Here is a 9,568-nt window from a genome sequence, read left to right on the forward strand (position 1 = left end):
TCCTGGAAAGCTTGGACAGCCGCTTACTGTTGGCAGTGGGAAAGAGAGGAAGACCTGAGACTTAAAGAGTGTACGTTCATAGAAAAACAAGGTGCATTAGGAAGGGAATTGATCCAAGTGCAGGAACCAAGCCTGTTGTGTTACAGTGCCATTTTATTGCAGTGTGTCTAGAGCCGGTGTATCCGTGGCAGACCGTCACTGGAGCATTTCATCGCCTGCTGCATAGGACAGCTTCTTCAGTATGCAGAAGTTGTGGTTGTTTTGACAACTGTATACTAAATTTATCTGGAAATAAAGGGAAAAATTTAGTCTTGCATTGCTATGTATGCCTCCTGTTTTATTTATAGTTTTTTAGCCAAACCTGCTGACAGGATACATCTAACTTACTGCCTGGGGAATGAAGGGAGGTAGGATTGTACCAGCCGCTGCCTGGAGAAGGCATTCCAGAGGCTCTGTGAAACTTTACATGAGGCAGAAAGTGTGCGGGCAGATGGCAGCTGCTCTAATTAAGACTTACTGTCTCTGTCTTTTTTTCCCGCTGCTGTGGCTTTTAAGGTATCTCTCATCTTTTTAACACCAGAGGAATTTTAGTAATTTATTATCTGTACTGCATGGTATGTATTATATTACAGTGATAAACGAGCTTAAACCCACTGAAGTAAATGTCTTGAACCTTCAGTAAATTGGACTATGAGATGACAAGTCTCCCAAGACAATGGCAGCTGAAGTTGTGGAAATGAAGTTGCCATTTATGGTTAGTTATTACCCTTCACCAAGATCTTTTGAACTGAGGCTTATAAAACGCATTGACAGTCTACACAGCCATAGAGGTGCCAGGCAAAAAGAGACTCCGTAGCAAATTAACGTTAAAAGCACATGTTGCCTGTGGGTGCTCCTGATGCCAGAGTGCAGTTAGCACAGATGAGAATCAGCTCATCTTTTTCCATGACGTGTTGGGGGATGTTTTTTTTGTTGTTGTCTTGTTGGTTGGGGTTTGGGGTTTTTTGGTTGTGTGTTTTTTTTGGAAGTGCATCCTGCATTTGGAGCGGGTAAAGGCTGTGCTGATGGGGTGCCTGCTGGCAGTGACCGCTGCCTCTGTACAGTCACCGACCGACGTGCCAGAATGCTTCAGCGTTTGAAATCAAGGCTGTTTCTTTCCCTTCGTGTGAGGGCTTTTCCCAGGGTTTGTTCGTTGGGATATAAAACGAGGGTTTGTTTGGTGTTTCAGAATTTCAGAAGCTGTGGAGGAGCATTCCCGTGGATTCTATGGATGAGGAGAAAATTGAAGAGTATCTGAAACGACAGGGTATTTCTTCCATGCAAGAAACTGGACCAAAGAAAATAGTAAGAGATACAAATCACAGATCTCTCTAGCAGACTCCCCCTTCCTGACCCCGCAGTGTTAATTCCAAAACACGTTGGTGAGCTTATGCACAGCTGGTTTGTGTAGCTTGAGGAAGTATGACCAATTTTAAGAAGTTGCAAAAAACAATGCTGTAGCCAGCAGTCAGTGTTTTTGTAACTTGTTTGAGCCAGTGTAATCCAAGCAGCATCAAGAAGAGAGCAAATGCCAGAAATCCCTGTGAGCTCCAAAGTGGAAGCTTCTGCTTGAAGCTGTATGTTAGGAGTAGAAGAATAGTTACTTTTCGGGGGAGAAGGGTGGGAGTTTTTAAATTTTTTTTTCCTTTTCTGCTAAATAGCTTTGAAATCCCGATGGGAACTGCGTAACATGCCTCCCACCACACACACGCTGTTCTCCAAACTGGGTGCAACGTGCTTGTGTTCTACTGGGAGGCCAAAATGCCTGCAAGCTCTCCAAAGATGCTTTCTTCCTGGCTTCAAACAATATTTTTTTTTGAACGTTTATTTGTATGTGATGCACCATGTCTTTTTTCCTTCTGCACTTGGCTTCAGACTGTCCTTTCATGAGAGCCCTTCCGCTCAGGACTTGTTTCTGGTTTCTGCTGGTCACTACACTAGATGCTTTTAATGCCTGTTGTCGTGCAGGCACTCCTCGTGGATTCCTTATATGCTAAATGTGTCTTTGAGCCCATCGTTGTGGATAGAATTATGGTGCACGTACCTGCTTCTGTAGCTGCATGGGAGCATTTGGAAACTTTGCTTACGACCGTCAGCTTTACTACTGCGCGTGGGATACGGAGACTCTGCTCTGTCCCCAGGGTCATCGCCCTGCCCGGATCTGAATTGGATGCTGTTGCTTTTTGCAAAAGCAAGCAGGCACCTTCCCCGTCTGCCCACCCTGGGTTCCGGCAGGGCTCTTCTTCGCAGCATCACACGTCGGGTCAGATGGCGCAGCTGGAGGGCAGATTTTTTGACTACTGTTTATTTCTCCTTCTTGTAGGCTCCTATTCAGAGGAGGAAGAAACCCGCTTCTCAGAAGAAACGTCGATTTAAGACTCACAATGACCACTTAGCTGGAGTATTAAAAGATTACTCTGATGTTGTTCCTGGCAAACAGTGACCGGTTGAATTCTGGAGCAAACATGCATTTTTATACAGGCTTTTTGCCACTCGGGCATGGTTTCTGCTCGCAGAAAGACTGACTGTATATAGTAATGTGATGTGTTTCCCCCATCCCAGCAACTGCCAAGATGATCCAGGTCAGTTTAAGAGCAAGTATGAACTACTAAATTTAGAGTTTAATTTCATTAGCTAATGGGAAATGTGTCTTTAAGTAAGAAGTTCTCACTGGTTGCCTCTTGGCATAAAGTGATCAATGGTGCTCAGCATGTAACGCAGGAGTTCCTGTTCAGTCCTTAACTCTGCTTTTACATTGCTTAATGGGTATTTACCTGGAATTACTTACAAGGGGCTTTCTAGTAGAATTGAATACAGCATTTGTTTTACCTATTTCAGGAAAATCTTTTCCTAAAATCACTGCAGGCAAGTTTATTTCACAGTCAAATACACCCACGGTTTGTATGCTTCCTCCCTGCCATGGGACTGAGCTTTACTTCTAGTCAGTGATATCTGAGGCTCAAACTCCGAACAAACCCCCTCCCGAGCTCCCAGTGGGCTGCAGGATGGCAGTGCAGCTGTAGCTTCCTAATGCTAATCAGAAATTGCCCTCGGTGATTTCTTGTCACTGTAGTGAATGCACGTGTGTTGCACAGTACTACTCTATGGACAGGAGAGAAATGAAATGACAGTGTAATATTGAAGCAATTTTTTTTTTTTTTTTTAGATAATAAACTTACAATGCTGGTTTCCAGTGTTGCTTCCTTTTAAAGAATGAGAGAATCAACATCTTTTGTGCTTGTTGTGTTTTCCTTTTCAAGGAGGTAAAGGAATCTTTGCTATAGTTTTATCTTCTCAATGACTTATTGTTCTGGGTTGTCATCTTTTTATCATTCTTGGTTGGGGAGGGGGGAGGATCCACCTTAAATGAAAGTTCCCTGTAGATGCCTGATGTTCTGTGCAGTACAGGCTAACGTGGAAGGTGGCCAAATCATGTCCTTTTGTTAACTTATTTTTATGTACTGGACCGGAGTCAATCAATGCTGATATTGTTTTCATGGCACTGCAGGAGAGGGGCTGTTTCTCTGCTCTTCTAGGATTAGGATCAAAGGTAAAATAGGTGACTGTGATATCCCACTGACAGTAGATTGCACGTGCAAGCTGTTGTCTTGCTTGATGTATCAGGGGTTGAAGCAGAGGCCATCGTATCTGGACAGAGGAACAGATGAATAATAAGGCTTTGTTGCTGTCGCACTGAACAAGTTACGTTTGCTTGGGGAAGTGCAGGAGGAAGAATATGCTTCTGTGAGTGTAGCATTTATTCTCCTGATTTTAAAGACTGCTCTTTTCAGAAACAGACAATACTTCCAGCATTGCACATCTCAGCCCTGTTTAAAGAGTTGCTAAGCGCCTGTAGGAGGTTTCTTCTATTGTTTTTTTTTCATGCTTTTAAAAAAAAAAAAAATATATATATATATATAAAGGCATGCTGCTCTAGCTGTTTTTGAAACTGTTTTTCTTTCCTATATCTTCTAGGTCAGCACAAGCAATTCCTCTTGGAGCTTTTTACTTTCTGTTACAGCTCTGCTTTAAAGCACCCGCGGCACACTTGCAAAACTGTTCACCTCTCTTCTGTCATCTTCACTCAGGGGGGAAAAAAAAAAAAAAAATGTTTCCTTCCATCTGCTGCAATTTTTGAGCAGTGATTTTTTTTGTGGTGGTAGAGCTCAGACAAAAGCAGAGCTCTTAGTGAGCTCTGAGTTGCCTTTCATACCTTTGGGGGTTTTTATGGGGTAATTTCCCAGTCATCTTACATAGCATTACCCTTTCTCTATGAACCACAGCTTGCAAAGCAGACCATAAGGTAGTCTACCTGTTTTGTTTCTCTGCTTAAGTGATTAAGGTAATAGGGAAGTCAAAAGAAAATGCCTCCAGCTGCTTTCAAAGATTAAAAATACATTAGGTCGAAAAATAGGAGAGCAGGAAAGGAAGATTGACTACCAGCTCTGTGTGCTGTGCTGGCATCGTCAGGCTCCAGTGTTCAAAGGAACAAAACGGTCCAGTTGATGTGCGGTTGGAAAGACTGGATTAGATGCTTTGTCTCACTGGAGAAAGTCTTCTCTGCTGTACTAGCAGAGAGGGCATAATAAGTTTTACAGCTCGTTAGGGTACGGGCTCAAAAATAGCTGAAGAGAAGCTCACGTAGAGGTGTCATGGAATATAGACAAGCAGTCGTGAAGAAAACAAGTTCAGAAAATAAGCGTGAGCTCCTCTCTTTTGTGTGGGTTTCAGGAGTTGGGTTTTGTTTCTCTATTGAAGATGCTCCCAGTGGTCCTTATGGGTTTTATCCACGACGTCTTAAAAACCAAGTGGTGCAACTTGAAAACCTCTCGGACTATATCAGTGAGAGTCTGTTTGCAGAAAGCATTTTAGGACCACTTCAGTCTCTTCACAGCGTAATGTCCAAATCAGGCTTTTTGCTGAAGTTCCGCATAAGAGTTCACAGCTGTTCAAAACTTAAACCTACTTCATCTTCCTCCAGGGTGTATGTATTCTGTGTCTGGCAAGATGGTTCTTCCAGTGGCCAAAGCCATCATGCCCTCTGCTCGCTTTCTTTAGCAAAATCCTTCTTCCTTCAGTCTGGCAGTACAAAGGGCTGCTGAGAAGCATCACGCCCTCTCTCCCTTGCGGGCTGTGGGCTTATTGCTCCATTTTCCTCTTCCTTCCCTGGAAGTGTCTGCTGCTAACCAGGAAGATAAGGGAACTCGGGCTGCCCTTGACAAAGATAGAACATAGAATAGAGTTGGAAGGGATCTACAATGACTATTTATTCCGTGGCAGGCACCTTTGTCTCCTGCATTTCAGGAAGGCTCTTTGGCAAACCCATCTCAGTGCAGTCTGTCCATGCCAGGTGAGGATGTGCCTCTTCCACTCTCCCAAGGCCCCTCAGGTGATGCAGGTCCTGTCCAGCAAGGACGTTGTTCCCTCAGCTCCAGGATTCGGCGGGTCGATCCTGGCAGGGCTGTCATTTCTCACCCTCTGGGGCGATGGAGGAACGCAGGCACTGATGATGAGCACTTCCCTGATGCAGCATCCTTCTCTTCTTCCCCTGCCGTATCAGCTAGGAGCAGAGAGGCATCCAGCTCCCACCCGCTGTGATGCTGATAGACATACAGACAGGGCCCTGGGGAAGAGGAGGACACTCTCAGGTCTCTGAGACATATCTTGTCTGTCTACGTTATCCCTTCGCTTCCCACGATTGCATCTTGAGCCTGTGGCTGCGAGGACAGTATCTGCAGCGGTCGCTAGAGCTATTCCCAAGAGAACAAACACAGCTCTCCTGAGGTCTGCAAGCAGCCAGAGACGTGTGCTCAGCCCCCTCTTTGCCCCTCGGTATTACCCTAGTTCATCTTGTTGGGAGGGAGCCGTGCCGATTCCGCCGCGATGGAACTGGAGGAGGAGGGAGCTGTTGGGGCGAGCCGGGTCGCATCGCTGGTAGCTCTTTCTCTTTAGCCAGGCTGTTGCTGCTCTGGGATTTGCTTCTGAAAAGGTGTACCTCGTAGGGCATCCATCAGCAATGTCAGCAAACCTGCCCATGGGGATCGGGGGGCTGCACTGGCCCTTCAGGAAGAGCTCATTAGGACTTCTGTGTCTGTCTACGTGAACCAGAGCTTTTATTTCATCTGCTCCCCCTCACCTCCAAAATAAAAGCACTGTTGTTTTTTTAAGGTACAAGTTGAATAGCCCAGGGGAGTCACACCTCTAAACACGGAGCTCTACTGGCTTCTCTCCTAAAAGTTGCTCTAACTGAAGAGTTATTCCACCTCCTCCTCTGTTATGATGATCGTTCTGGAAGAGGATGGAAAACAGCAGGATTTTCTACGGTTGAATGAGAAAACTGACATAAGGCGGTGTGTACCAGAGCTAATCTATAATTCATCGTGATCATTCAAGGCTTTTAGAGAGCAGAGGGGAGAGAGGCAAGGGAGCCCTGACAAATGGTATAAAGACCCCGCACGTGGCTGTAGCCAGCGAGGGCTGTCACTTCTGATGAGCACGGGCAAGTGGTGCGGGGCCACCAGGGAGAGCTGGGCTCCCGCTACCTGCCGACGAGGAGGGGCTCGCATTCGCAGATGACTAGAAGCAGCTATGGTCCTGACGTCTCATTATTTCCAGCTTTGTTGCTTGCTTTCCGGTCACTGCTAATGTACCAGGCCCAAATTCCTTTGTGTGTTACTGCCTCGGGGGCTTCTGGCAGCTACTGCATGGGGGGGGGGGGGGGGGGGGGGAGGATGTCCAGTAGGGTTGAGTGCTTGCTGTTGACTGGTTAAGACCAGCAAAGCCAACTGCTAACCACCATCAGGGAGAGGAGAGCTCGCGCCCCAGTCTGATGGCGCTGCCTTTCTGCTGCTGGCAAAGTCAGGGATACGGCTGGATCGTCGAGGCCCGCCGCCAAGTTGTCAGCAAGAGAGTGATCAGCCCGAAAACAGCATTCCCGGCCGCCTCAGGTAGCTGGCATCGCGACAGCCCTGCCCAGCCTGACTCTAGGGGTGCTTGCGAAAGGCAGCGCCGCGCCAGCCAGGAGCCCTGGGCCGGCATTTTGTTGTAATGCAGAAAGCCGGGTGGTTTGGGGCTCCGTCTCCTCGCGGGGGAGAGAGGGCTTGCTTCTCAGGTCCGTTGTTCTGGCTCCGTAGGCGCGTTCCTAACTGTGTCTGTCGTGTCAGTCCTGCGCGGGCTCTCTGGATGCAGCCCCGTACAGCAGATAAGGAGGAATGGCAGCTCCGCAGAGGAGAGGGCTTGCCTGGACACCGCAGGGCTCTTGGCAGGGAGGCAGCTTCTCCATCACGCTGGGTATTGCATAGCTGTAGCTGCTCCCTTCCCGAATGAGGCAAACGCAGCCTGCGCCTCTCCGACAAGAGCCAGCGGAGCAAGGAGAGCCCTTGGCCCTCTGCTCAGCCCCGGGGAGGTCACACCTGGAAACTCTGTCCAGGTCAGGCCTCCCTCTCCCGTTCAAGGGGGTTGCTGGGGGAGGGTCTGGCTGGGGCTCCTGGGCTGGTCGGGGCTTTGGGCCGAGGGTCTGGGAGGAGAGTGGGGAGCTGGGACAGCTCGGTGTGGTGAAGAGGCGGCTGGGGGCATATCTGATCACAAGTACAGCGATACGAAGGGCAATTAGGAAGATGACGTGGTCAAACTCCTTTTGGCAGGCATGGCAGATGACATAACAGGGGAACGTGGGAAGTTTGGCTTGGATATTAGGGAAAAAAAGCTGGTGGGGAGGCGTCTCCATCCATGGAGATTTCAAACATCGCCCAGACAAGACCTGGCTGCTCAGATCTTTTACTGGCGACAGTTCTGTTGCAAGAGGGAGGTTGGATCAGAGACCTCCTGCGGCCCCTTTTACCCCCGCGCTCCTGCGGATCCGAGCCCCGGTTCCTCCGGTGCCACCGGGCTTGCTGTAAGAGCCCTCCTCCTTGTTTCTCACTGGCTTGCTTTCTGCTGCTTTGGTTTGCCAGCCTGTCCGGTGGCCTCGGTGCTACCCAGCAGTCCAGACAAAACCAGCCATGACTCTGAAAACCCATCAGCGCCTCTGTGGTTGGGACCTGTGTGCTGGGCTCCACCAGCCTCGTGGGTTGGACGTTGTGCAGAGTGCAAGCACAGCAGAGGAAAAGGATGGTTAAGGCAGGAGGTTGTTCTTCCATTAAGTTAATTTTTTGACTATACCTGCACTTCTGGGCTTACATCCAAGGCCTGAAGTACTTGCACGATTTCCTCCTGCCTCCATCAGTTATGTTGTATTCTCTATTCCCTCCTGAGCTGGTTATTAATTATGGAGACTGCAGAGATGAAATCCAGACTCTGCTAATGGTTGACTTCCCTGTGTTTTACAAGAAGTGTTTCAGGGATCTGCTAATGGTATTTCTTAGCTTTGCTTTCTAAGCTCCACCATCATCTTGGTTTCTCGCCTGAGCGTGGCAGCGAGGCAGATGAGGGTGTTGAAATGTTGGCTGAAGCCCGGCTCTCCGGTGCCGGGGCAAACTGCAGGCTTTTGGGTGCGCCGTGCAACCCTGCTGTGTGCAGTTACCCCTGTCCTTCCCGGGGCGGCGGGATGCCCGAGGCTCTAGCTGCGGGATTTCCCGGGCGCGCGGAGCCTTTCCGTGCCGGCGGGGAGCACAGAGCGGCCTTGCCTGGCAGCATGCGGGCCGTGCAGTCACCCTTGCCGGCTGTCCCCTCTCGATTTCCCCAAGCTTCGAGAACCGGGGAGCAAATCCACGGTGAGCACTGACCCCGGTGCTCCTCACGAAGCCACCTCTTTGCTCTTTGCCGCCGGTTTCCCTCCCAACCTGTGTCCCAGCCTCTAAAGCGGCCTGGCCAAACCCCAGTGCTATCTCATCTTTCCTCTCCCAGCCTTATTATTCCTCCCCCTCCCTCCCAAGGCGGCTGGCGGGTTCTGAGCTCACTCTTCCTCCCTATCCCAGCCGGCCTCGGCGCCGGCTCTGTCTGCCCTTTGCTCTCCCTGCCCATCTCCATCCCTGCCACTGCTACGGGCCGCTTGCCCCTCTCCCCCCCCTCCCCGCCCCGGGCAATATTCTGGGAGATACAGCTCTCCTTCTCCTGTCTTATTCCCGTTCCTCCGCTGCTTGGTCGTGTCCATCTGATGTGGGGAGTTAGCGCGATGTTTTTCTCTGCAGACCCTGCCGGCCTGTTCCCGGCCGTCGCCGAGCGGCCTCGGGGGCGCAGGGGTGCGTAGGAAGGGGCCACTCGCATTCCCCCCCCCTCCCCTCGGCGTTAGGGAGGGCGGGGAGAGAAAGGGCTTGGGAAAGGGAAAACAATGAGAGTGCAAGATTTACTCATTTTGGTTTTTCCAGCTCTGCCTGTTCACAACCTCCTGGGATTTATCCCTGGTGTCGGATGCCAGCGCTGGCCTGGGAGTCCCTGGTCCCGTTTTGCAATCTTCCAGTGTCAGCCAGCAGCTCGGGCCTTCCTGTAAGCGCCCCGACGGTCACGGGGAAGGATTGCTCCCCCGGCCGCGTGGGGAAAGGTCACCACGGGCAAAGGGGACGCTGGGGCCGGGCGGGCGGCTTGCCGCTAC

The 9,568-nt window shown here is 50.0% G+C and overlaps 1 protein-coding gene across 3 annotated transcripts in view; it reads left to right on the plus strand.

The window, feature by feature from the left end:
- GTF2E2 (general transcription factor IIE subunit 2) overlaps window positions 1-3,253 on the plus strand; it is a 28,235-nt gene extending 24,982 nt beyond the window's left edge. For all 3 annotated transcript variants that reach the window (XM_042797159.1, XM_032992213.2, XM_032992204.2), the window contains exons 7-8: window positions 1,229-1,344; window positions 2,363-3,253. In XM_042797159.1, coding sequence (XP_042653093.1) covers window positions 1,229-1,344; window positions 2,363-2,482 — 236 coding nt within the window. In that variant the 3' untranslated portion in view covers window positions 2,483-3,253. The remainder of the gene's footprint in view (window positions 1-1,228; window positions 1,345-2,362) is intronic.
- Window positions 3,254-9,568: the final 6,315 nt, after the last annotated feature.

This window comes from Tyto alba, unplaced genomic scaffold (genome assembly GCF_018691265.1).
Source record: "Tyto alba isolate M040663 unplaced genomic scaffold, T.alba_DEE_v4.0 Super-Scaffold_23, whole genome shotgun sequence".
Taxonomy (NCBI): domain Eukaryota; kingdom Metazoa; phylum Chordata; class Aves; order Strigiformes; family Tytonidae; genus Tyto; species Tyto alba.